The sequence below is a fragment of the Microcaecilia unicolor genome, chromosome 7 (assembly GCF_901765095.1).
Source record: "Microcaecilia unicolor chromosome 7, aMicUni1.1, whole genome shotgun sequence".
NCBI classification, from domain to species: Eukaryota; Metazoa; Chordata; class Amphibia; order Gymnophiona; family Siphonopidae; genus Microcaecilia; species Microcaecilia unicolor.
Genome location: NC_044037.1, coordinates 213,186,286 through 213,212,507, shown reverse-complemented (window position 1 = coordinate 213,212,507; position 26,222 = coordinate 213,186,286). Strand labels below are relative to the sequence as shown.

The window sequence follows — 26,222 nt, the reverse complement described above, 5'->3', positions numbered from 1 at the left end:
TTTACTGCAGCTTAGTAAAAGGACCCCTATGAGTCTTCATAAAATACTAGCATAAGCAGCAGAAGTCACAAGCAGGAGTAAATGTTCATGCCTAGATTATTCATGTATGTGCATAGATTAGTGTATTTTATAATCTACACTCATACTGGTGGATGCCACCCACGCTCCACCTAAACTTCACCCTTGTACACACCTACTGGCAAAGTACACATTCCCATGTCCTGGTGCTTCCTTTTATACTGATCGGAATGATCACATAAGGGAGCGCTAACGTCAATTTTTACCACAGCTTAGTAAAAGAGGTAACTAATTAATGTCATGGTCACCTGTTCCTCAAGTAAAAATAGTATGCCTGAAATGCTACACTGGCTGCCAATCAAGGCAAAATTATTCTTCAAAATTTAGCACCCTCATTTATAAAATACTGTTTGAAATGTCTCCTGAATACATGCTAGATCTGATTGAATTATCCCCAAGAAATGCAAACCCAGAAACCAGAGGCTAACTACTTCTACACCTACCCGACTGCAGAAACATAATCTACAAAACCATCTACTTGGCTGGATTTAGCTATCTGGGCTCTAAATGGTGGAACTCAATATCCAACGCATCAAGAAGCATCACAAATTATCATCAGTTCAGAAAAGAACTAAAGACCTACCTTTTCAAAAAATTCTATAACTAACTACACAAACGACAGATGTTCTATAACACTTTCTAATTGCAAAACATTACTGTAGCTTCACCTAATTGTAAATTGTAAGCCACTTTGAACCGAAACTAGTGGGATACAAGAATGCATAAATAAAATAAAATGAATATATATTCAAAGCAATTTAACCAGGCAGGAGAGATTCCTGCCCAGTTAAATCACATGTGGCCACCTACCTGGTGACATTCAGTGACACTTAACAGGACAGAGTTACTAAGGGGCCCTTTCACTAAGCCACATGTGTCTACGCACACCCAATGTGCACCAAAATGGAGTTACCGCTCGACTACCGCGTAGCTTGTGGTAATTTCATTTTTGGCTCGCATCCGATACGCGTGTCTGAAAAATATTTTTTATTTTCAGGTGCGTGTAACGGATACGCACCGTGGCATTTGGCGCGCATAGGACATTACCGCCCTATTACCACATGAGTCTTTCCCGCTAGGTCAATGGCTGGCGATAAGGTCTCAGACCCAAAATGGACACGTGGCAATTTTCATTTTGCCGCATCCGTTGTGGGTCTGACCATAAATGGCCACCATGACCTCTAGTGGAAGTCTTGTAGCATTCAATGTATACAAATAACTTACACTTTTAAAATATAGAGTGCCAAAAATTCCACCAAACAGCCCCTGAAGTTTGTGTGGGTGGGTGGGAGAGGGGTGACTGGCAAAGCGACCCACCCAGCCTAGCAACCCTACACTGTAGTAGGGTAAGCAAAGCGTGGCAAGCATCATTTTCTTTAAAACAATGTGTCATGCTGCCTTCTTCCATTTCTCTCTAATAAAAGTACCCTTTCCTGGTTGGAAGAGAAGCACCTCCAACTTCCAGGCTGAAGTCTTTAGAGACTTCAGCCAGCAGCCTTGCTGGTATTCATAAAGTAGCTCAGATTCCCCTTCTCTTCTCTTGTGATTAGAAGGACTGCAGAGGGGCCCCAACCCTCACACAGACACACAAGTCAGAAACTTTCTAGGTTCTCTTATTTGTTCTTCAAAATCACACTTTATGCCTTTGTGTTCTACTGGTCTGGGTGACAAAGTAAAGGCTCAAATGTCATGCTCAAAACTCCAGTGCTGTACTGAACAGCGCTGGAACAGCATGTCAGAACTTCTCTGGCTTCTGACATAAAAAGCATTCCAATGAGTGTCTCAGGGAGGAGGTACAGATGTGTGGAAGGAGTGAGAACAGAGGGAGAGATGATTGGGGGACCAGAAAGTAACAAAACAGTACTCAGATCTAGTTGCAAAGTATCATATTCATTTAATTTCAAACATCTTACATTCCTGGATTATTTTAAAATTTCCTTTTAGTAAGGTCATTGATGTAGTGTTCAGAATAGTCTTGAATACCCTCCTCATGGAGGTGACAGGGACAAAAACAGTGATTGATTTCAAACATGTGTGTCACAAACACAGAGGATCTCTGTATAGAAAAAAGGATGCAATCAAAGCAAAACTTTTGACCTTCACACTTTGAAACAGGGCATAGAAGGAGCCACTTTGATGGGCAGACTGCAGTCCTTTACTATGTTGTTATGTATATAATCAGTGCTGATAGAAACTTTATCTCAGCATCAGCTGAGAAACAGGGAAAACAGGATTCTCTCACTGATGTTCCTTGTGGCTTTTAGCAAGTCACTTCACTCTCCATTGCATCAGATAAGTACATAAGTACATAAGTACATAAGTAGTGCCATACTGGGAAAGACCAAAGGTCCATCTAGCCCAGCATCCTGTCACTGACAGTGGCCAATCCAGGTCAAGGGCACCTGGCACGCTCCCCAAACGTAAAAACATTCCAGACAAGTTATACCTAAAAATGCGGAATTTTTCCAAGTCCATTTAATAGCGGTCTATGGACTTGTCCTTTAGGAATCTATCTAACCCCTTTTTAAACTCCGTCAAGCTAACCGCCCGTACCACGTTCTCCGGCAACGAATTCCAGAGTCTAATTACACGTTGGGTGAAGAAACATTTTCTCCGATTCGTTTTAAATTTACCACACTGTAGCTTCAACTCATGCCCTCTAGTCCTAGTATTTTTGGATAGCGTGAACAGTCGCTTCACATCCACCCGATCCATTCCACTCATTATTTTATACACTTCTATCATATCTCCCCTCAGCCGTCTCTTCTCCAAGCTAAAAAGCCCTAGCCTTCTCAGCCTCTCTTCATAGGAAAGTCGTCCCATCCCCACTATCATTTTCGTCGCCCTTCGCTGTACCTTTTCCAATTCTACTATATCTTTTTTGAGATACAGAGACCAGTACTGAACACAATACTCCAGGTGCGGTCGCACCATGGAGCGATACAACGGCATTATAACATCCGCACACCTGGACTCCATACCCTTCCTAATAACACCCAACATTCTATTCGCTTTCCTAGCCGCAGCAGCACACTGAGCAGAAGGTTTCAGCGTATCATCGACGACGACACCCAGATCCCTTTCTTGATCCGTAACTCCTAACGCGGAACCTTGCAAGACGTAGCTATAATTCGGGTTCCTCTTACCCACATGCATCACTTTGCACTTGTCAACATTGAACTTCATCTGCCACTTGCAGCCCAATCTCCCAGTCTCGCAAGGTCCTCCTGTAATCGTTCACATTCCTCCTGCGACTTGACGACCCTGAATAATTTTGTGTCATCGGCGAATTTAATTACCTCACTAGTTATTCCCATCTCTAGGTCATTTATAAATACATTAAAAAGCAACGGACCCAGCACAGACCCCTGCGGGACCCCACTAACTACCCTCCTCCACTGAGAATACTGGCCACGCAATCCTACTCTCTGCTTCCTATCTTTCAACCAGTTCTTAATCCATAATAATACCCTACCTCCGATTCCATGACTCTGCAATTTCTTCAGGAGTCTTTCGTGCGGCACTTTGTCAAACGCCTTCTGAAAATCCAGATATACAATATCAACCGGCTCCCCATTGTCCACATGTTTGCTTATCCCCTCAAAAAAATGCATTAGATTGGTGAGGCAAGACTTCCCTTCACTAAATCCGTGCTGACTTTGTCTCATCAGTCCATGTTTTTGTATATGCTCTGCAATTTTATTCTTAATAATAGCCTCCACCATCTTGCCCGGCACCGACGTCAGACTCACCGGTCTATAATTTCCCGGATCTCCTCTGGAACCCTTCTTAAAAATCGGAGTAACATTGGCTACCCTCCAGTCTTCCGGTACTACACTCGATTTTAGGGACAGATTTAGATTGTAAGCATTTTGCAGAATGGACCTACTGACTGTATGCAAATGCGAATTTTCACCTGCTTGGAGCATGGTTTTGGAATTGAAATTATAAAATCAGATCCATCTTGAATATCGCAATTTTTTTTTACAGTATTAGATATATAAAGTGTGAAGTAATCAAAGCATGAACTAAAGTCTCCAGGTCACATGCATTCAAGCAAGAGCATAGCTGATAAACTAAAGCTAGTGTTACTAACATGTGTTCCCACTGTTAGTGTGTATTATTTATTTGCAGTTCCCAATTTATGCAGTGGGACCTTGTTACAAGTAACACGCATTACCAGCATGTAATGCGTTAACATGGTAATGCATGTTAGTAAATCGAGAAAATTAGGTAAAAGATAAAAGAGCTTCAGGGACTGGGTCCCATGCTATCCCAAGGGAGTACAAGAAATTAAAACATGAAAGGATTAATATTCATACTATCATGTCACTGTACAAATTATTTGAAGTGTTCTTAAACATTTTTTATAATAATTAATATAAAAAATGAATACAAAAGATTTTTAGAACACTTCAAATAATTTGTGACATTATTTTGCCTAGGTTTGGTAGTATTGATATTTGTGTATCAGTGGCTGAGGGATTTTCTATTTTAGGATTAATATTCAGCCTGCTGTGGTCAATGCTTTTTTGAAGAAGAAAACAGTCCACTGAAGCGGAAGAACACTATAGACCCACGGGAAATTCAATAAGTCAAAAGCAGTGGGAATCGGACTATGGCTTCCAAGGACAAACAACAAGAACTCCAAAGTTTCAAACAGAGAATTTATTGATGACTGCAGACTCAACACAGTACCGTGTTGAGTGGATGCGTGGAATGTTGGAAAAATGGTCTTAAAGACCTTCGGTAAAATATACAGCGATGTTTTCTAGTGGCCAAATGCTTTTGACTCAATGTTTTTTTAAAGCACTGACCATTATGAGCTAAATTTGACTTGGATATTCAGTATCGGACCCAATCCATCTATAGTGCTGAATACCTGGGTCTTTGCAGGCCACTGGAAGGTATCCAGGTGTAGCCAGTATTCAATGCTAGTACTCAGATAACTAAGGGGGTCTTTGACTAAGCGGCGTTAAGCCCAACGTAAGCTTACCGCTCACTAATCTGGATCTACCGCCGGCACAATATGGATGCTGGCGGTAGTTACAACTGGAATGTGCATCATTTCTGGTGCTCTGGGAAATTTTTTTCCCTAGCACAGTGCTAACTTGGCGGTAATTGGACATCGCCGCGTGCTACCCAGTTACCACTGGTTTACTGTGGGAGCTCTTACCACCTCCTCAGTGGGTGGTGGTAAGAGCGCCCTGCCCCATGGCCACGCGGTAAGAGTTATCTTACTGCATGGTCATTTTGGGGGGAGGGCTTTTTACCCGCTGCAGTAAAAAGGGCCCTGGCATGTGGGAAAAACAATCCCTGCCACTACCACAGAGCCCCTTTTCTTACAGTTTAGTAAATGGACCCTTAATTGTGCACAGACAAGAACAGCATTTTGCATGATCCCATTTGTCCACACAGTTCGTAGGCACTGGTTTTCAATATTAGCAGTGCCCAGATAGTTTACGGGTCTGCACCAACTGTAGATTGCCATGGAGGTCTCAATTAATATTCAGTGGTACACTCTTGATAAGTGCTACTGTATATTAGTGTATGGGTCGGGCAGAGCAATGTAACCAGTAAAATTGTTCTGAATAATGGCTGGATAATCTTTCTCCCCTAGTAGAGAATGGGAACAATTTGGAGAAAAGGGAAGCCCCTTTTTTGGGGGGTGGGGGAGTAGAAGGATGTGAGAAAAGCTGTTAGCACAGCTGGAATTTTAAAAAACAATTTGAAGAAATTTCTAGAAAAAAGACCATATACCGTTATTGAGGTAAGCCTGGGGAAAGCCACTGCTTATTCCTGGGGTAAGTAGCATGAAATCTTGCTAATTTGGGGGATTCTGCAAGGTACATGGGACCTGGATTGGCCACTGTTCGAAACAGGATGCTGGACTAGATGGACCTTTGGTCCAACCCAGTATAGCAATTATTATGTTCAAGTTTTTAACCTTTGCAACTGCTCCTTTTCAATTAATTTCTTCATTTTATTATTATCTCCCTTTTTACAGCTGAATACTTCACCAGTTGTTTTATTTAATGTCCTTCTTCCAGTGATTATGCCAAATTTGATTTTGTTATGATTACTATTGCCAAGAAACCCAATCACCATTTTGTTTTGCATCAGGCTCTGCAATCCACTGAGAACAAGATTTAAGTTACCACCCCCCCCCCCCCACACACACACACACACTTGTCACTCAAATGCAGCATTCATGCACACCAAAAGCCAAAAAGTCAACAAAAATACCAACTGTTTTTTTTTTTTTTACTGAAAATAAAGAAGCATAAAAGAATCTTTTGATATTTTGACTCCTTTCCTGGGTTGAGCAAGTCCTTGGATGCTGGTTTTCCTGTGGTCTGCTCAAATTGAAAAGCCCCTATTCTACCCAGATGGGCCCCTTCTCACTGTTCCATGTCTGGGCACAGCTGCAAAACAGGGGGAAAAAAACTAGTTACTTAGGATGGTTTCCAAACATATTAGAAATGTGTAGGTGCAAAACAAGAAAGAAAGCCACACATACAACTGTACCTTCAATAGAGGACATCTTTCCCCATCTACAGCAAGCCCTAGGGAATGTATGTATGCTGGCAACTACTTGTAGCATACCTTGTTGACAGGACACTGGCCCTTCGGAGAAGCTGCAGCATGCTCTGTGTAGACCAGGAGAAAGGGAAGAACTATAAACTACATGGGGACAGCAGTAGCACTAAGAAGCATGAATAATGAATTCAAAGACACGATGCACACAAGAAAGAAAATGTGGAGCGCAATTCTATAACAAGACATCTAGTAGGTGCCTAGTGAAAGTAGGTGCCTACTTTCCTTTATAGAATACTAGTGTAGCATGTAACATACATGTGTGGTATTTAGGCTAGACCACTTATACTAGCCATAAAGCTAGTGTAACTGTGGGCGCCTAAATGCCGGAAGATAATGCGTAAGTATGAGTCCCGCTCATGTCCCGCACAGAGTCCTCCCACAAGCATGGCCAACTGCAAGTAGATACTATGCAAGATATGGGAATTTGGCATGTACTCGCCTATGTGCACACAGGCTATATTTTAGACATTTACACATGTAACACAAATGCACATATATCCCCTCCCCTCATTCTAAAACAGGTCGCCAATTGCATGCATATGTTATAAAACACTAGCACTTGCATGCATGAGACTGTTACAGTTGCGTGCATAAGTTGCTAATTGGGCACGAAATGGTATTCTATATCTTTAATGCACAACTTGCTTATTGTGGAAATGCAAGGAGGTGTGCACAGGGGAAGGTGCATGGGCAGGGGCAGGTTCCACATTTACATGCATAACTAACAGAATGCTGTAAGTTATGCCCTAAAGTGCCTCATTTAGGTGACTTACATCTTCACATCTAAATGCTTTCAGATACATGCAAGAGAGAACAGCATCCAAAGCACATAAAACATCAGGGCAGACACATGCACAGATACAGCTCATAAGTACAGAAGAGGGGAGCATGGTGCCTGAAAATCTTGGACTAAATGATACATAGAAGCAAGAGATGAGAAAATGGTAAGGACCACATAACATGGATAAAATACACCAAATAAACAGGGAGCTTCAGGTATGTAGTCCTACCTCCATGATGGATCACAGAAATATACAGGAAAATACTCATGAAGTAGATCTCCTCCACCATTCACAACTGGTTCTCTGGGTCCTCATACCCTTCAATAGGTCAACATTGTCTTCCTTTGTCAGTGGGGCATCCTTGCCCCCTCAATTTCAGTCTTCCAGTAGACAAGAGGCAGAATTCCCCACTGCAACTGCAATAACAGGCAATTCAAATTCACAGGGTCTGGATCTGAAAAAAAGACACCAGAAAAAGACACTCAGTGGACTGAATCCACCTAGTGCAAAGAAGCACAGTGGTCTGAAGAAGAGGCTCACCAGCACACTCTGGACACATCAACAAAGTGTGCAGGCCCTACGCTTGTCACACAGAAAAACAGGATACAAGACATGCCTAACTTCCTGGAGTTGGGAAGATAGTTCTCCTCATCCCACAATTAGCCTTGGAGCACCAACTGCAAGAATGTGGATGGAGAACTGCTGAGAGTGGTGGAGTTTCTGTCTCTATCTGCCATGGCTCCTTCAAAGTCAAGCACTGAGTATGGACATGTCATCCCTGTCTTTTTTGATACAATGCTCCTCAACAGCAGCACTCCACTGAACTCCTACCTTTCTTATGTATAAGGTTTAGGACACTGCATTTAAATTTGAACTATTATTTTGGCATTGTTTACGTGAATAAAGATTGGATTATTTTGTTGTCTTTTTTTGGCATGGGAGCTCCCCAAAATTAATTTTGATATACAAGTATTAATGGAGTTTTTTCTGACCAATGATTAAGAATGCCAACCCTTGCTTTATGTGAATTGTGAAATTTTTGACTGAGGTCTTTTTCTCCACTATTTTGTTTTTTTTTCAAGGGGGGATGTTCTCTGATTTTTGGATTAAAAGGTTTTTTGAAATTTTTTTGATTACATATTTTGATTGGATTTTTTCCCATTCCTGTCTTAAGGGTAAACTTTATTTTTGATTTTCTAATGATGTATACAAAATGAATATATGTGGCTAGTCTCCTAAGAACGTTTTTCCATCATGACCAGAACAACTAAGGGGAGGATGGAGGGAAATGACAGTGCTAAATTTGGACACATGTAGGTCTTGCATACCAGCACTTTTTGCTGTCAATTACCAGTTAACAATTGCATTTTGCTTTCCTGAATTAGTTTGTGTAGGCCACGATAGAAATGAACTTTACTATTAGCCAAGGTGCACTGATTATGATCTCAATGGCTCAAATGTACTACTGTGTTCTTCTTAATACTTGCATTGTGTCAAAGAAATCTTCCAGGCAACGTATCAAGGTGCACTTGGGAAGTTCTTCTTAATCAGGCCAGTAGCACCAGTGGCGTTCCTAGGGGGGCTGACACCCGGGGCGGCGCCCCGCCCCTCCTGATGCAGCGCGGACCCCCCCCCCCGGGTGCACGCCGCTGGGGGGGGGTGCCGCAGCGCGCGCCTGCTCAGAGTTCCCTGGCTTCGCGCGTTCGCTGCAGCTCCCTCTGACCCGGAACAGGAAGTAACCTGTTCCAAGGCAGAGGAAGTTGCAGCAAACGCGCGAAGTCAGTGAACTCAGAGCAGGCGCGCGCCGCGGCACCCCCCAGCGGCGTGCACCCGGGGCAGACCGCCCCCACCCCCCTTGGTACACCACTGAGTAGCACCTGTATGCATAGTGGCGTTTCCCCAATTGATTCCTACAGAATCAGGGTAAACATCTGTTTCAATGAGTATAGAAATGAGGCTGAGTAAGGATTGCAGTGTAGACAGGCAGTTTTGTCTTTTGACCATAAAACAATGATGAAGTTACAGGTCGGGCTTGGTCAGAATAATTTTTCTCAACCAATTTCAGACCTTCCAAGTGACTTTGCATGTATGAGGATCCTGTATGAGGAAATGAGGCAGGTAATGTATTCTGTAGCTCAGCGCAGAGTGGGTTGAAAAGACTATTTTATAGTCTTATGTTTCCAGTTCACTTCTGTTCAGCACCTTCTCGCATTTTAATAACAAATATATTTTTCAGCAGCTTACTTACCCCCTGCCATGCGCTAATGCCAACACCGCCCATTCCCTTTGAATGGGTTGTGTCGACATTGTCACGCAGCTTAGAAAACAGGGGGTTAGATAACTGTTCACTTCAGCATCCTGTCAGGTCTCAAAATGGCTTCTCAATTATTTTCTGTAGCAAAAATAAAACATCTAATTTTAAGATATGAAAACATTTAGTACTCATTGGGAAAGAATATGTTAATTTGTATGTAAATTAACATCTGGTATTCATTAAACTACAATACGTGTTAAAAGAAATAGAGAAAATAATGACAGATAAGAACTATAAGGTCCATCTAGTCTGCCTAAATTAATTGCTGGTGCATAGGCAACAGATCCATCTGATCCTCAAGCTTTCCTTCCCTTCATATATTTTACTGTGCTTATCTCATGCTTTATTGAAGTCAGTTACCTTTTCCCTCTCCACCATCTCTGTTGGGATGACATTTGTGCAACCACCACTCCTTTCAAGGAAGAGATATTTTCTGATATTATTTCTGAGTCTACCTGCTTGAACCCTCATACCATGATCTCCTGTTCTAGAGCACTCTTTCCTCTATAAAAGGCTTTCTTGTTTTTACTATTTTTAACTTTGAGGTTTTGAAAGTTTCTATCATATCCCCCTGTCTTTCCTCTCATCTAGGGTATACATAGTTAGGTTCTTCAGTCTCATCTCATATAGCTTTACACGTACACCTTGTTTATTTTATTTTGCTGTTTTATGGATTGGCTGTTTTTAGTTTGGGTTCTTTTTTACATTTTTTTAAAGATATGCACACCACTTTGTTGATTTTTTTGTCAAAAGCAGTTTAGCAATTCTTTTATTCAACCAAACTAAAGCTCTCTGGTCTGCATCCAGCCTATCTTTTAAACAGGCATTGCCTCCAGCATTGTACACAATCCTCCAACTTCTGTAAGAGTCGCTAAAAATTATGCATGCAATTTAATTGAATGAGCCAATTAGCACCAATAATTGAGATCTTAACAAGTAATTATTGGTACTAATTGGATTTAATTAAAATTTACACACATAAATTTAGGCATAGGTCCAAAAAGGGGGTGCAGCCATGGGAGGGTCATGGACAAATCATGGATGTCACTTTAATTTACACATGATGTTATAGAATAAAGGGGTTTCCTTGGTGTAAATTGTTGCGCCTAAACGTAGTCACAGTTCCTGATGCTAAGCACTATTCTACAAACAGCACCTAATTTTGGGCCATTTTAAAAAGCGGCTAAAAAGGAAGTACCACTCCCAGTGCGCCGTCATATCTGGCGCTACAAAAATATATTTATTTTTGTAGCACCAGTGTGTACCCAGCAGTAATCAGGCACTGCCGGATTAGCATACACAATTAATCCAATATTTTAGGTGAGGTCTTACTCATATCATGCAAAGATACACTATTACAGTAGCTCTTTATTCTGCTTTAAAGTTTATATAAAATTTGATATATTGCCATTAGGAAATACCATTCTAACCACTGACTTATCCAGCGTTTCACTACCACTAGACTAGCAGCTATAACTGTTTCAAGGCCTATCTCTTTATAGGTATGCATTAATAGCTCTATCCCTTCTCCCCTGTCCCACCCCCCACAACACACATACATATCATGTTTTGGAACTCTGAATTTCTGTAAACCCAAATGCATGATATTTTTTGCTTTGAATCTTACCTGCCAATCATTTTACCACTTCTTAAGATTTCTTAGCTCACTTCTCATTCGGTTTACTCCCACAGGGTTGTCAAGTCTGTTACAGTTTCTAGTGTTATCCACAAAAAGGCAAACTCTTCCTTCTAACGCCTCTGCAATATTGCTCACAAAGGTATTGAAACAAACTAGTGATAAATTTGCTATAATAAAAAACTAGCCTTAGGACCCAACATTTAGGTACCAACCTTTTTTAACTCTTGAGTAATTTCCACCAATTACCCATGTTTTTTCTCCCTCAACCAATTTCTAATCCAGTCCCCATCTTTAGATCTTACCACTAGACTACTCCAATTATTTATGAATCTTCAATATGAGGTAATATCGTTTCTGAAATCTCATGCATGTCCTTGATCTAATTCTCTAGTCACTCAATTTTAAAAAATGGAGATGTTTTACATGATCATCCTCTGATAAAACCATGCCGTCTTGTGCTTCATTGTTCTCTCCGTAAACAGAATGCCTCCATTAATTTTCCCACTACTAACTGGCCTGTAATTTTAACTTCCTCTTCATTACCACGTCAGACGCACGCACACAAACAAATTCAAACTTGATCAGATCATTCATCCATGCTGCTTGGCCGAGAAGAGGACTTTGGCTGGTGGGGGTTGGGGTCCCCCACCAGCACAGGTACGCGACAGCAGTGGGGGAGGGTTGGTGTCGGGAAGGGTTGCGGCAGGGTGGTCCAGAGGTCAGGAACTTGGAAGGGGGTCTGGAAATCGGAGGGAGGGCGGCAGGGAGGTGGGGTCTGGAACTTGGGGGAGGGAGGGAGGGCGGTCTGGAACTCGGGGGGAGGGAGGGGGCCTGGGGGAGGGGGATGTCTGGAACTCGGTGGAGGAGAGGGGTTTGGAACTCAGGGGAAGAGGGGGGAATGCACCACCTGTACAAAAACTAGAAAAAAAATTAAAAAGCGGAGGGGGGGGGGGGGGCGACCCTGGAACACGGAGAAAGGGGAGGGGGGGCCCTGACACTCACTCTCACACACACACTCTCTCTCTCACAGACACACTCGCACCCAGTCTCAATCTCTCTCTGTCACACACACACACTTGCACATTCACTCTCTCTCTCTCACACAGTCACTCTCACACACTCTCTCTCAAACATACACACTCCGAGGAAAACATTGCTAGCGCCCGTTTCCTTTGTGTCAGAAACAGGCCTTTTTTACTAGTATTAAATAAGATAGGAGACATCACAGAACTGAGGAACTCCACCTTGTAAATCTCTGTCGTAAGGGTTAGCAGTTTCATGGTGGTATGAGTGTCCCAACAGCTGACTCACATGTGTCTAACCTTCTTTTGCTTCCCAATAAATATGTATGATTGTTTCTTTGCTGCCTGGTCATTTCCTTTCCTATTTATTTTTGGTGTTCTTTTCATTTTTCTCTCCTGACTTTTGTTGCAATTTGTTAGCCGCCATGGCCTGCATGCAGAAATGGTGGGATATTAAGCCTTTTAATAAACATAAATATTGTAATCTGAAAGCACATGAGGTTTCTCCTTCCCAGAGCCCTCTCAGAAAAGAAGAGTCATGCCCTAGTAGAAAAATATTGCTAAGAGTCTGTAAAGGTTGCCATCTTCCCTGATGCAGTACATAAAACCTGATTCACGTTGATAACTGATCACTTGCATTGTAACAGTTAAGTCTCATAAGCCTTTTAAAATATGAGTTTTGATGTTTGAAGATGAAAGTATTGATGAATCGAGTGACGTGTTTTGTGAAATCCAAATACTCTCTTTACTCCTTCAAATTAAGTACAAAACTGGATATATGGGTTGAATCTATATATTGTGCCTAAAAAATCCGCATGGAAAAAACCCCACTTATGTGCTATTCCATAAGCCCCCACCTAAAGTTAGGTGCGGTTTAAAGAATAGCACTTAAGTGCAGGGGTGACATGTAAATTTAGGTGTGTCCATTTGCACCAATAAAAACGTGGTGTAAATGCCTTCACTTAAATTTACATGAGGAACCCCCTTATTCTATAATTGCACACCCACACCCATGCCCCGCCCTGAAATGCCCATGACCCTTCCATTTCCATACCCCCTTTTCCGAGTGATACATAAAATTTAAGCACGGATCACGCGCCTAAATTTAAGCATGTACATATTAATTCATTTCAATTAGTGCCAATAATTGCTTGTAGAAAAGCTAATTATTGGCACTAATTGGCTCATTATTCAATTAAATTGCATGTCCAAATTGGGCACACACCCAAATTTGCATACACAAATTTTGGCAACTTTTATAGAATTAGGGGTATGATGACTTAAGGTGACAGAAATATCTTGGGGCAAGCTGCCCAATTGATAGTCACCTTTTGATGGTCCAAAACATATGTATTTATTGATTTATTTATTTATTGGTCCACTTGTATCCCACATTTTCCCAGCTTATGAGGGCTCAATGTGGCTAACAAAGTTACAATAAAATTACATTATACAATAACAAAAATTGACAAGAGAAGCTAACAGAAGGAAAGGAGTGGATAAACTAACAAAACGGGAAAAGAATAAGGGAGTTAAACAGCATTGTTGACTTCGGAGTAGGCTTTGTTAAACAAATAAGTCTTTAGCAGTTTCTTAAAAGTTTGATGATCTGATGTCTCTTTCAAGAATCTCGGTAAAGCATTCCAGGTACGCGGGCTGATGAATGAGAAGGAAGAGGCGTAGATTGTCTTATATGATTTTTTTTTTAAACAAACATAGAAGAACTGTGTAGCTGGGTAATATTTTCTGAACTGTGCCTTTATGAAATAGGCACAACATGGGCTTTCCCTGCCTAGATGCTCTGTTATAAAATTAACCCCTAGTTTCCTATTGCAGCCTGTCTTATCCACTATGGGGTGATCTTTTAACTCGCCACCTCACTTGTGCGGCAGGTACGCACACAAATTACACCAGTTTTCAAAAGGAAGGTAGGTAGATAGCTTCACTCTGAAACTTCCACATGGATAGTTACTTGATGCTAAGGTCTACCTTAGGAGTCAGCTCCCAAGCAAAAGAGCTAGGTGTCATCATAGACAAAATGCTGAAATCTTCTGCCCAGTGTGCAGCAGTGGCCAAAAAAGGAAACCAGATGCTAGGAATTATTAGGAGAGGGATGCAAAATAAGACCAAGAATTTATAATGCCTCTGTATCGCTCCATGGTGCGACCTCACCTTGATTATTGTGTGCAAATCTGGTCACCGTATCTCAAAAAAGGTATAGTAGAATTAGAAAACGTTCAATGAAGAGCAACCAAAATGATAAAAGAGATGGAGCTGCTCTCATATGAGGAAAGGCAAAAGAGATTAGAGCTCCTCAACCTGGAAAAGAGACGGCTGAGGGGAATATGATAGAGGTCTACAAAATCCTGAGTGGCGAAGAACATGGAATTGATTTTTTACTCTTTCAAAAAGTACAAAGATTAGGGGATACTCAATCAAGTTACATGGAAATACTTTTAAAACAAATAGGAGGAAATATTTTTTCACTCAACGAATAGTAGAGCTTTGGAAGTCATTGTCAGAGGATGTGGTAAAGCAGTTAGCATATCTGAGTTTTAAAAAGGTATGGGGACGTTTCTGGAGGAAAAGTCAACAGTCTTCTAATGGGATCAGTAGCATAGAATCTTGCTACTATTTGGGTTTCTGCCAAGTACATTTGACCTGGATTGTCCACTGTTGGAAGCAGGATACAGGGTTAGACTTCTTCCAACGGTGGCCAATCCAGGTCAAATGTCCTGACCCAGTATGGCTATTCTTATGTACACACACATTTATACCTGCTCTTTAGTACACACAGATTTCCCAGTTTATGAAGTGTGTGCACATGGATAAACTTCCCCTCTCTAACTCTGCCCCAAGGAATGTCTCCGCTCAAGTTAGATAAATTTATGTATATAATTTAGATATGTTAGATAATGTATGCCTATAGTTCAGCAATTAGAAAAGCTATTTATGCACTTAAACATTGCCAACCTGCAGAAAAGCCTTTTAAATTTACTGCCAGTACAGTATTGGGTACGGTCATTATTAGGGGAGTGTAAACAGAGCAGTTTTCCTGGGCCCCCATCCTACAGTAGGCCCCAATGTCTACTTCTGAAGAGGATACAGCCTACTGGTGGGCTTTTGGGCCCCCTTTAAAATGTCTGACCCGGACCGCATCATGTTTTACAACAGCTCTGGTATCAACTTTCTGCACTGTTATAGCAAAGAACCTTTGGAAGGATTTTGTCTCATTGCATTTCTTAACAAAGTACTTAAGAACATGACCTGTGGCCATCTTTCTTTAAAATCTCTCCCAAAACCACTAATTCCTGAACAGACCTTACCACCAATGACTATGGTTTACTATATTCCTGGGAAAGGAACCTCTCAACCCAAAGCTCCGATAAATGTCTCTCTCTTGCTTGAGACTTCTGATACCGAATTAGCAACTGCAGCTACATTGATGGCTACAGTTACACTATTACCAGACAAGAATTGGATCTTTCGTCTGTTTTTTCGAAACAAAGATAAACCCTTTTTGGGTTTAAAAGTCTTACTTTTTCCTGATGTCTCTAAGGAGACATGACGACGAAGGAAACAATTCCTGCTCCTTAGGCCTGAAGTTTTACACTTGGGGGGTACCTTCTTTTTAAGATACCCCTGCAAGTGTATAATAAGGTTTAAGGAGAAAAAATATGTATTTACAGAGCCGTCTCATGTATCTTCGCTCATAACCTTAGTGAAAATGGATAAGCGTTAATTATAAGTGTTTGCTCTACTTAACAGTATTTGTATAATTTCTTTTTTTTTTATAAACCTTTAGATAATTTGTCTCCAGTATTTTCCTGAAATCTTGGATCACATGTATGGTGGACTTGAGTATAGTTTTCCTGTTAATTTGAAGCTTAAGCTTCACTTTTTTTTCCTGTTTGTATTATTATTTTTTCTTACATAATTTGTAGCTTATTATATACTTTTCCTGAACAAGAGGATTGTCTTGTAAAATATTGGATAATATTAATAAATACATAAATAAAAAAAAAATCTCTCCCAAAACAACTTGGCTTTTCTTTTGAATTAAGCACCAAACTGCTTTCTTCCATGTACACATTAACCTTCTGCTATTAGAAAGCGAAGATTCTTCGGAAAAAATCACCTACTGCTTGCCCCTAAAGAAAACACATACCATAATTCTGGTCATTTCTTTTCTATTGAACAAAATTTCTGATCATTTCTTTTCCATTGATCAATCTTTTATGCTTCTTTCTATTTTTTGTTTTCACTTGTGTTTCTTATTTTGCCATTGTAGAGAACTTTGGATATGTCTGGAAAAACATATTACATAACCTTCTACAGGGTTATACGAAGAACTTTTTTTTTACCTTTATTTTCTTCCCCAGGCGATCCTTCCACTTTTCAGCTATGGATCCTTCTACCAAAAGTAACCTGCACATTCCATACAAAATAAACACCATGTTACCAACGTATATATACTTCAAAACTTTATGGCTCAATAATTACATTCTGCAATCAGGGGCCCTTTTACGAAAGGGTTGGCATGCGGCAGCAGGCTTGCCGTTCTCCAAACCTGAACCACTGCCGGGCTACCACACGAGTTGGCGGTAGTTCCCACCCCTAGCACGTGCCAGTTCTGATGCTACAAAAATATTTCTATTAGTGCGGGAGCTCTTACTGCCACCTCAATGGGTGGCAGTAAGTGCCCCCCCAAAAAAATAAAATGGCAAGTGGTTCACTTATCACATGGCCATTTCTTTTCCAGCAAAAAAGACAGCCTTTTACCCGCTAGCCACCCTCAACGCACTAGCCACCCCCTATTGGAACTATCTGGTTAAACAGTGATATTCAGCACTGCTGTTTGGATCAGCAGTTTCTCTGTCCTAAGTTGTTCGGACAGTTATCCGGAGAGTGCTGCTGAATATCGCTGCTAACCGGATAATTCCACTCTCCACCCTGCACCATCCCAGCACTATCTGATTAGCACTTGGATGGTCTGTAAAGATTTCTAGATATATTGTCCAGACAGTGCCACTGAAGATCAACAGATGACCCTGGTTAGTGGCTCTTATCTGAATAGCAGGTGCTACTGTCTGGGAAGTGCTTTTATTTATTTTATTTATTTAGATTTTGCTCACACCTTTTTCAGTAGTGGCTCAGGGTGAGTTACATTCAGGTACATTGGATATTTCTCTGACCCAGGAGGGCTGACAATCTAAGTTTGTACCTGAGGCAATGGAGGGTTAAGTGACTTGCCCAAGATCACAAGGAGCAGCAGCGGGATTTGACACAGCCACCTCTGGATTGCAAGACTGGTGCTCTAACCACTCGGGCTGAGATCTGGTGCCAGTTGGGATATTTCTGTTATTCTGCACACAACCCACCTATCCCAGTGTCCAGCTGAAAGCTCTTTCTGCAACCCCTGTCAGTCAATAAGGTCTCAGTTTGACCACAGGGTGTCACTGTTGCACAGTGATTGTAACCCCCTCTCCCCCAGGATTGGTGAGTGCTGCCTCTATGGCAGGGGTGGGCAACCTGCAGCCCATGCGCCATTGAATTTTATGCAGCCTGTCAGGCAATGAAAAGTATATACCTGAGTTTTGGTGGCATTAAATACTGTATTTCACACATATTTTCTGAACAGTCACTCTAAAATTTTGTTTCTATTGTTTTTTAGTTACATTTTTACTTATTTATTTATCACAGAAGTGCTATGGATATGTATTTCCCGTTCTGACTCTATGTAACGTCGCAGCCCGCTAGGGATAGTGCTGACATTCATGTGGTCCTCTGCGTATAAAGGCTGCGGCCCACCCGTGCTCTATGGCATCCTCTGCCCCAGCTGACCTGAGGAGCAGAAGACCTGATCTAGGATCTGAAACCAGGTCATTTACATAGCAGTGCCACAGCATTTCCATTAAACTGTAATATCCAACCAACAGAACACATCAAGATTGCAAAACAACAAAGTGCCATTGTGAAAAATATATAGTATTGTAACATTAAAAAAGCAGAAGGTTTTAGTGTGCATCAGACAAGAACAATAACAGGTGTTATAAAGTGGCAACTCAGCTTCTATTATGTTTGAATTAACCATTAGGAAACAGGATTACACAAAAATGAGTTACCTGGAGCGTTCTTCATCTTCATAGCCCATTATGATGTACTCTTCGTTGGCACTGAGAGGGGGGCACAAACAGCCAGAGTTTGCATACAAAGAAACTGTGTCCCTAGGAATGTTCACCAGGGAAGATTTTAGAATCTCCTTCACTTCTACTATGGCAGTGACATCATGACATTTATTCTTTACCTCTTTCACTTTAGCTCGAATAACTGGAGAAAAAAAATAATCAAGAGAGTACTCAGCAAAAAGAAATCACACATGCACACTACAAATGGGATATAAATCTGAGTTTGAAAAGTCTTCCCCTTCCCGTGCTTTTTGAATTTCCTGCCTTAGAAAATCATATTAGGTAACCAGACCTCTGTAGCACCTCAAGACTACCACTAGGGGTATGAGGCCACCATTTTTACTGAGGGAATCAGTGAGCAAGAGCTACCGGGGATCACTCTTGCCCCTCCCCCCTACTATCCACCTGTAGGTGCTTAAAGGAATCTGGGGGTGGGTGGTCTGGGGAAATCCTTCTATGGTAACATGCATCAGTATTTTTTTATTTTTATTTGTTATATTTGTATCACACATTTTCCCACCTATTTGTAGGCTCAATGCTTACATAGTACCGGAGAGGCATTTGCAGGCTCCAGTGTGAATAAATACAGGGTGATGTTGTGGTAAGATCAAGTTCATGTGGCACAGCCACATTAGGGAATCGGAGAACGGAAGAGTTGTGTTAGTGGTCGTGGACAGTAGTGGTCGTGGACTAGGAGGAAGACTTTTAATGTGACATGCATTGAGGGCAAGGCATCCAGGAGAGAAATCTTTTATTATTCTAATACGAATTGGGGGTAGGGGGTCTAGGAGGATGGTCCTTCTATTTGACAATGGATTAGGGGGTAGGGCTTCTGTAGTTACATGGAGCAAGAAACTGGGGTTTGGGAGAGGAGCCCTTCTGTTATTTTATATTAAGGGCCCTGTTTACTAGGCCCCGCCAGAGGCGTGCTGTTTTTCGCGTGCTATGCATTAGCATGCATTAACCGTGCAGATGCCAATAATATTCCTATGGGCATCTACACAGTTAGCAATGCGCTAATTTTTAGCATGCACTAAAAAAGCTAGTGCACCTTAGTAAACAGGGCTCTTAGGGGTTCTTTTACAAAGCTGCAATAAAAAGTGGCCTGCAGTAGTGTGGGTGCGTTGGGACACTTTTTACTGCAGCTAGTAAAAAGGCCATTTTTTTTAATGGGCTGGGAAATGGGTGTGTGCAAAAATTTAAATTAGCGCACACCTATTTATGGTCTGAGCCCTTCCTGCCAGCCATTGACCTAGCGGTAAGGGCTCACATGCTACCCATATGGCAACCATGACCACGCTGCCGATTACTGCTGGGAATGCCCCCATGGTAAAAAACAGAAAAATATTTTCTACCATCAGATTCAGCGCACGCCAAACTCGATATTACCGCCAGGTACACATGCTACCCCAGCGATAGTGCTGATTTGGCACACGCTACCCATGCATTAACCCTCTTGTGGCATTGTAAAAGGGCCCCTTAAATGAGTTATTTATTTTGTGCTTATTGATCTTCTTTGTTATTCTTGTGTGCTATAGCACGTAGTGAGTACCGGTTTACCAACAGATTAGTGTAATTTGAAAACTGAAAATATAAATTATAGTAATTTTAGAAGCCTTATTTACATCTGGATTTTCATTAGAAGCTCACATGACTAGACTGAAATTACCATATTTCACCCATTTTATGCAATGGCCAGGTTGCTAGGAAAGATTGAAGACTGAAGAAAAAAGAAGGCAAGGAAGACCAGCAATAAGATAGATTGACACAATCACAACAAAAATGAATGCTCTATGAAAAAAGCCTCCAGACACAAATAGAAGACAGGACAGTCTGGAGAAAGTCATGGCTCAATATTTAAAGTGATTTAACCAGCCAGAAACATAGCTGCCAAGAGGGGGGGCAGGGGGGACAAAATTCCCCGGGCCCGGCACCACAGTCCCACCTGCCCTCCATCGTCGACCGTCTGCCCCCTGCATTGAAATCACAGTCAAAGCAGCACTGCAGGCAGCAGAACGCCTCCCTTCAGCCCTTCTTCCCTCCCTGTGTCCCACCCTCGTCTGACGTAACTTCCACGAGGGCGGGACACAAGGTGGGAAGGAGGGCTGAAGGGAGGCATTCTGCTGCCTGCAGTGCTGCTTTCACGGAGGTGAGACTGCGATTTCAATGCAGGGGGCCCAGCCCGGTGGCGGACGGAAGGGGGGAGCGGCGGTGGCGATCTTGGGGGGCGGGGCAGCGAGGGCGGGAGGGGCAGGGTAGCCTTGCCCCGGGCCCAGCCCAGTCTCTCGGCGGCCCTGGCCAGAAATGGCTCCTGGATGGTTAAATCACTTGTTCGGGGCTAACCAGACATTCTCAACGTCACTTAACCAGTTGGTGTCACTGAACATGTCTGGTCAGCACCTATCTCAAAACCACTATTTTGGCAGCATTCCAGGGGGCAGAGTTAGTACTTATCTGGTTAAGGGGCTCTTTTACTAAGCCGCGTAGGCACCTTGTATGCGTGTTGATGATTACCGCCTGGTTAATGCGTGAGACCTCACCGCAAAGTGAATGGGTGGTGGTAAGGTCTCGGGCCCAAAAATGGGCATGTGCCAATTTTCATTTTGCCCTATGTCCATTTTTGCCCCCCCCCCCCCCAAAAGGCCTTTTTTACAGGCACACTGAAAAATGGATCTGCGTGCATCCAAAACATGTGCCTACCTACACTAGTGCAGGCCATTTTTCAGCGCACCTGAGTAAAAGGACCCTTAGGGGTCTTTTACTAAGCAGTGGAAAGCCCAACACAAGCTCACCACACACTAAACTGGAAGTACTGCTGGACTACCGCAGCAGCCCAGTGGTAGTTCCCACGCCCAGTGCACGCCAATTCCACTGCTACAAAAATATTTTAATTTTTGTATAACACCAGTGTTTGCATGGTGGTAATCAGGCAGTGAGGTAAGTGCTCCCCCTTGAAATGGTCACACGGAAGTGCTTCACTTGCCGTGCAGCCATTTCTTTTTTTTTTTTAAAAACAGCCTTTTACCCACTGTGGTAAAAGAGGGCCTCAGCGCATGTCAAAAACACACGCTGATACCAGCGCAGGCCCCTTTTCCCCACAGCTTAGTAAAAGGACCCCTTAATCATCCAAGGTAACAGCATAAATAGGACCGCATAAAAGTCAGCCTTATCTTTATGTGGTGACCCATAGCCGGTTAAGTGCTGAATATCGCACTTAACCAGCTATGCTTTAGCTGGCTCCTCAAACCCAGAAATTCAATACCAAAGTCCGGACATGACCCAGCATAGAATTTCCGGGTATAACACCAGTGGTGGTCAGCAAAATGGCTGAATATTGACCCCCTCAATCTATACAGTCACCAGAAGTTGACCTCAACTTGATGTCAATTAATCTGTCAATCAATTCATATTTGAAACAAGCATAAACCGGCACTTAAGTGTTCATCTTGCATAAATGTATAAGTCCCCATTTTACAAAGCCAGGATACACATGTGCTTGCCACTGGCAAGGAGTGAGTAGTCTGGGTTTGGTTTGGGTGGAACAAGGGCCTGGCAAGTTGATAAATGTTTATTCCCCATTTCAGGAAGTTGCACCTGCTACCAAGCACATTTAGGATTTGGGAAACAGCTGTTATTAAACAGCAGTCCACTGGAGGAACTCCAATTTGGCACGCATTAGGCACGCATAGGCACCTACGCGGCTTAGTAAAAGGGCCCCTAAATGAAACAGGAAAATTGATATAATGAAACATATTTGTAGTAGGAGATAATTGTCATATGAACGGTCTTACCATAGTTATAATTATTTCGGAGATAAATCTTCTGAGTAACTCTTATTGGTTTGCACTTGCAGCGTTCTGAAATGCAAAGAACTTTGTTTTACAATGACACAGCACAGCAAATTTCTTTTAAACCTTTCCTGGTATCCCACCCTTCTCCAACCGTCTATAACTAGTGGTGATGCACTGTTTCATCATTTCAAAAATGACATTCTTACTTGTTAATCTATGTAATTTATTGCATTAATGACTTTTTTGCATTGTTGTTATATCCTTTATAAATCCTAATACAACTATTTGAACTTTAAAAAAAGGATAAACACTTATATACCCAGACAGCTTTTTATTCCCTGTGCAAGAGCATAAACTGGAATTTCAAAAAGTCTATTCAGTAGTGTAATTTATTTACAGATTTGATTTGAAAAGCACAACAAAACAGTATACAAAGCAACATTTAAAACATTATAAAACATTGGATAACGTTTAAATGTAAACAACAAAAGGAATTACCCACTTAATCTTGAGATACCAAGTTAACCATGAGAACCAAGAAATATGAATACAACAGTGGGTTCTTTTTTTATATATATAATACAGTATAATCCTTTTGGGAATGAAGCTGATAAATCCTTTCAGTTTCTGGAGCTGGCGCACAGGTCAAAATGCAAAGAAACTGAGATAGAAGCTGGCAGCCTAATAAATAAGATAATGACTGAATTTATTAAAGAAATCATAATAGCTTTGCAATGTTTCTTCATGCACCACAAAGTTTTACAACTGATCCTAGAGAAAAGCAGAAGGAAGATTACAAAACAATACTGATGTGGGATTGTCTAATTGTTTTCAGCCAAAACAGATAAATGTATATTAATAGTCAAGAATCATAAAAACAAATGGAGGACTCTCCGTGACACTATTTGTGCTTTAAGATAGATACCAAATGCAAAAATAGATACTAAATACAAAATATATGTATTGACCCCATTTACTAGGCGCTTTGATGCCAAATGCATTATTTGCTTCGGCTGGTTTATGAACTACCTTGAGATTTGTAAAGGACTGGAGTGTTTTTTGTTACTTTGTTTGTGTCTTGATTTGTTTTTTTATGATTATGTATGTTCCTTTTTTGATCCGCCTTGGATAAAGCTGGATTATTTATTTATTTATTTGAGACATTTATATCCCACATTATCCGAAACAAGTTTGAGTTCAATGTGGATTACAATAAACAGTATAGGATACATAACAAAGAATAATGCAGAAGAAAGTAAACCATAATAAAACCATAATTATCTTTGTGGTTGATATTCAGACACTGGTCTCACTGCAAGATATATACTGTCTGAAGATAAAACCACCTCGAACTTAATCCATCTTATGGCATACAATTCTCCACTAGCCTACTCTAATCTTCTCCCAGATGTATCTTCTGAGTAATGTGCTCAGACCATGCCCTTAGATAATCTGTGGCCCGAGGTTTTCATTTTCCCCTTCTTTACCATACGTTGAAATTGTAATTCTTTCCTAAGGTATATCCTTACCTTATGTTGTCTGTTCTATTTGTGTTCATCTATAAGTCAGTGTTTTGTAGTTATTAAAGTAATTGTTTCCAGCTTCCCCAAAATGTTATTTTATTGTAAACCACTTGAATTGTTTGTCCAGGTGATATATCAAATAAAATGAACATGAACTTTTGCTTTATGGTAGTTTCTGACTGGATGATCATTAATAAGATTGAACTAAGGGGCCCTTTTACAAAGCAGCAGTAAGCCTACCTCAAGCTTACTGCGCGGCATTCCGGAACTACCGCTGGCCCAACGCAGGCACCGGTGGTAATTCCACCCCAGCATGCAGTATTTCTGGTGCTAGCAGAACTATTTCTGTAGGGGGTTATCCAGGGGTTATTGGGCAGCACCATGTTCTGGCTGGTTCCCACCGGGTTAGCGCGAGCGCCCTTACCGCCACTTCAATGGGTGGCAGAAATTGCTCCTCCAGCAAGGCCACATGGCCATTCCTTTTTTTGACGTTTTTTTCCCACTTTGAAAAAAGGGCCTTAACAAAAACTGCCACTAGTGCAAGGCCCCTTTTACCGCAGCTTAGTAAAAAGGCCCTTAAATGAGGTAACCCCCCCCCCCCCCCCAGAAATAGTATGTCCCAGTAATAGAAGGGTGCCAGATCAGAGGCGATCAACAACACAGCATCAAAGACACACCAAAGAAGCAGAGCCAGCCAGGGGCGTAGCCAGACAACAGATTTTGGGTGGGCCTAGGCAAGAAGTGGGTGGGCACCAAGTGTTCTTCCCCCCCCCCCCCCCAAACCACCACCAAAAAAATATCTCAGCTGGCGGGAAAACGCTTCTTTCCACCTTGGCAGTCTGCAGCAGTTATGCACTGAAAAATGAGCATGCTCAGGTGCCAGTATCATGGAGAGTAGGACTTTCTGGCAGGGGGCAGGGCTTTGTGTTGTGGGCTCAGCTTTGGAATCAGGGATCAAGTTGTGCAATACTCTTGAGACTCTGTATCACAGTTATCTTGCACTGCCTAGAGCCACATATTTGGATATAGTTATTCCTGGACTCCACTTATAGCAGAGCAATTGAAGGCCTGACATTTTGGCAACATGAAGCAATTCCTGAGTTTACCCTCTATTTTAATGCCATTCTGTGATCTTCCCATCTTGCTTACTTAATCCAACTTTGCAGACAATAAATACAAAAAAATTTACCTCCTATCTACAACAGCCAGCAGTCACCAAAAAGACCTTCTGCAGCTACAAAGTGCAAGGTGTCATTACTGCTGGGATTCCTAGTGCTCTCTTTTAAGGGGTTATAGGAATCATTTTAGGAAGCATTTTCCACGTGTAAAGCATATGCTTACACTTGCTAAATTGCATATGGCAAACAAATTGCTGTGCTTTATTATCAAACTAGTAAAAAAGGCCCGTTTCTGACACAATTGAAACAGGCGCTAGCAAGGTTTTCCTCGGAGTGTGTATGTTTGAGAGAGTGTGTGTGAGAGTGACTGTGTGAGAGAGAGAGAGAGAGTGAATCTGCGTGTGTGTGTATGTGTGACGGAGAGAGTGAGACTGGCTGCGAGTGTGTCTGTAAGAGAGAGTGTGTGTGCCTGGGGCCCCTCCCTCCCACCCAGTTCCAGTGTCCCCCCTTCCTCCGTGTTCCAGGGTTGTCGTTCCCCCTCCCTCCCTCAGAGTTGCAGGGTCGTGTCCCCGTTTTTTGTTTTGTTTTTTAGTTTTTGTACAGGTGGTGCATTCCCACCCTCCCCACTCCCGCTCTCTGAGTTCCAGACCCCACCTCCCTGCCTCCCTCCCTCCGATTTGCAGACCCCCCTCCCTCTCTCCGAGTTCCAGACCCCACCTCCCTGCCTCCAATTTGCAGACCCCCCTTCCTCCGATTTGCCGACCACCCCTCGGAGTTCCTGACCCCTGGATCCCCCTGCCGCGACCCTCTTGAGCCCCCCTTCCCGACGCCAACCCTTGGGGCTTCGGAGCCCATCTGTGAAGAAAGTTACGGACACAGGCAGGCAGACACATAGAACGTTGGGGGTGAGAATTATATAGGATACATCATAATGGGTCTAGTGACATCAGCTAGGGCTTCGGAGCCCATCTGTGAAGAAAGTTATGGACACAGGCAGGCAGACGCATAGAATGTTGGAGGTGAGAATTATTATATAGGATTGTGCACATGTACATGCATGTAAAAGTCAATGTGCTGACAACATCATAGGTATTTTTGCACAGATCATGAACTACGTAGTACCAGAGGCATAGTTTGGACTGAACAAAAGCAGAGCTGCAAGGTGCA

The 26,222-nt window shown here is 42.1% G+C and overlaps 1 protein-coding gene across 2 annotated transcripts in view; it reads right to left on the bottom strand.

Annotated features, from left to right (window-relative positions):
* Positions 1 to 26,222, bottom strand: part of FRZB (frizzled related protein) — a 53,478-nt gene that overhangs the window by 2,862 nt on the left and 24,394 nt on the right. For both annotated transcript variants that reach the window (XM_030209472.1, XM_030209473.1), the window contains 3 exons: positions 22,415 to 22,480; positions 18,561 to 18,765; positions 16,800 to 16,863 (listed from right to left, as the gene is read on the bottom strand). In XM_030209472.1, the coding sequence (XP_030065332.1) occupies positions 16,800 to 16,863; positions 18,561 to 18,765; positions 22,415 to 22,480 (335 nt within the window). The remainder of the gene's footprint in view (positions 1 to 16,799; positions 16,864 to 18,560; positions 18,766 to 22,414; positions 22,481 to 26,222) is intronic.